This window comes from Cucurbita maxima, unplaced genomic scaffold (assembly GCF_002738345.1).
Source record: "Cucurbita maxima cultivar Rimu unplaced genomic scaffold, Cmax_1.0 Cma_Scf00009, whole genome shotgun sequence".
NCBI classification, from domain to species: Eukaryota; Viridiplantae; Streptophyta; class Magnoliopsida; order Cucurbitales; family Cucurbitaceae; genus Cucurbita; species Cucurbita maxima.
In genome coordinates this window covers 4,364,149-4,366,403 of record NW_019272025.1, presented here as the reverse complement: position 1 = coordinate 4,366,403, position 2,255 = coordinate 4,364,149, and the positions used below count along the sequence as shown (strand labels likewise).

The 2,255-nt window shown below is 37.9% G+C and overlaps 1 protein-coding gene across 1 annotated transcript; it reads right to left on the bottom strand.

The window, feature by feature from the left end:
- Positions 1-243: 243 nt before the first annotated feature.
- LOC111484505 (dof zinc finger protein DOF2.4-like) lies at positions 244-2,081 on the bottom strand. Its single transcript, XM_023131138.1, has 3 exons — positions 1,794-2,081; positions 1,210-1,588; positions 244-773 (listed from the first exon to the last, which is right to left on the bottom strand). The coding sequence occupies exons 1-3, from the start codon at positions 1,842-1,844 to the stop codon at positions 259-261; spliced, it is 945 nt and encodes a 314-aa protein (XP_022986906.1). The 5' UTR covers positions 1,845-2,081; the 3' UTR covers positions 244-258.
- Positions 2,082-2,255: the final 174 nt, after the last annotated feature.

Below are 2,255 nucleotides of genomic sequence, written 5' to 3'. Positions count from 1 at the left end.
GATGTTTAATGGATTACAATTCCAAAAATTTTAAATTGAATTAAATTAATGCAAGTTAGATCATAAAACCCCATAAACATCTCATATTTTTTGCACAAAAAAAAAACATGAAATAACATGTAACATTATATAAAAATATGTGACATTAAACAAATAATTCGATAGGAAAAAAAAAAAAAAAAAAAAACAGGACAATCAAAAGACAGCACGATCTAAGATTATTTATGTTGATGTTTTTTTGTTTTACATTAAAAATTCTTACAAAAGATGGCTGCTTGAAGAAGAGCTAAGCGCCGACAAATCCGTCCATGAATTTTGATGGTCACCTCCCCAAAACTCCCCGTTTTGATCTTGTCGTAACAAGTTCGATAATATTCCTTGTTCTTCATTTTTCATCGGAATCCTCGAAAAGGGTGTCACATTCTGAAGCTGTTGATGACAGTTATACTGTAAACCACCAGATTGTGATAGTTGGTTACCGCCGAAGTTGTTGTTGCCTTCTGTTTGGAAGTTTTGTGGGAATACGGTGGCGGTGGCGGCCGGAGGTTCCAGTCCGGCGACGAAGAATGGCTGCTGTTGTTGAGATCGCTGCCATTGCTCCATTTCCCTGCCGGAATTCATGTGAATTCCGGCGAAGTTCACGGCTGAGCTGTTTGCAGCAGCTCCAAAACGGGAAATATGGTGGTGGAGAGATGGAAATGAAGGTGGGAAATGACTCATTGTACTGCTGCTCTCAATGTTGCAGCTCCTTGACATTATTGGTCTCGAATTACCTTAAAAAACACAATGGGAAATTGTTTATTTATTTATAAAATTAAAAATTAAATACTTTTATAACCCTTTTTTTTTCTTTTTCAATTTTTGGGTTCCATAGTGAAATCATGATCGATTCGAACCTAGTTGAGATAATTTCTAAGAGAACTAAATGTTCGATCTTTACCTTGATATTAGCTCGATCGAACAATTTACCTTAAGAATAATAATTATTAGCGTATTATTGACTATGATTAATTGTTTGATTCGTGTACTTTTGCTAATTTCGAAAAATTAAAATAATAAAAGTTAAGAATATTTCCATTAATCGAGAAAGAAAATTATAATTCTTCGGTTGAATTTTTTACTCGGAATAATCTATCAGCTTAAATTTTTAGATCCGGATAGAACTATTTGTAAATTATAAATAAATAAATAAATAAAATTGAAGCTTACCCATTTCAGGTTGAGAGGCAGTGGGGGACTTAGGAGGGTTAGATTTCTTCTTCTTCTTGTTCTTACGAAACCCTCCACCGACGGGGACATTTCTAAGAGCGCCGCCGCGGGTCCAGTACCGGCGGCAGGCTTTACAGAAGTGGCGCGGCTGAGAAAGGCTGTAATTATTGAAATAGCAAAATTTAGTGTTTGTAGAATCACAACGAGGGCATTTCAGTGCCTCCGGCTGCGGTAACATCGCCAACCGCGCCCTATACGCCATAGAACCCGGCCGAATTCCGCCTCCTTGAGCTGCCGTAGACTGCGGCGGCGGCGGCGGCGGTGGTAAGAACGCCGGAAGTTGACGTGGGTCTGGATGATTATCATTTGTTGCAGGTGGCTGATTCAAAAAATCCCAAAAAAAAAAACCCATTAGGTTAATTTAAAAAACATTTAAAGGGTATATTCAAGAAGAGAATTAGAACCAAAAAAAAAAAGAAAAAAGGTGGCATCTTTGAATGTTCTTCCAATTAGGGTAATTAATAAAGAGTTGAAGGGTATATTTGCAAATGAAATTGAAGAAAGAAGATGAATGAAAACGTTACCTGTTGCCAATTTGGTGGATCTAAGAAGATTGGAAGGGAAGAGTGAGCCATAAGGGGTATGAATTTGTGATGTTTTGTTGTTGGGTCTTTACATAAAGGGTTGAAGGATGGGTATTAGGGGCATAGAGATGATACTCATTTGAGAGAAAGGCAAAGGCAAGAAGAGAGAGGCTTTAAGCTCTCATTTCACCATGTTCTTTTGATATCTTTTTGTTTTGATTGTGCAAAGATTAGGGTTTTTGAGAGGAGGGAGGAAGTTTCTTGGGAGTTGCCTCTTCTCAACTTTTGTTTTGGGTTGTGTGCTTTAAGTGCTCAATAAAGAGAAGTGGATGTCCTCATGCAAAGGAAGAGAGAGAGAGAGAGAGAGAGGGAGAGAGAGAGAGGGAGGGAGAGAGAGAGAGAGAGAGAGAGAGAGGGAGAGGGAGAGAGAGATTTGATTAATTGTTCTAAAAAAGCAAAAAG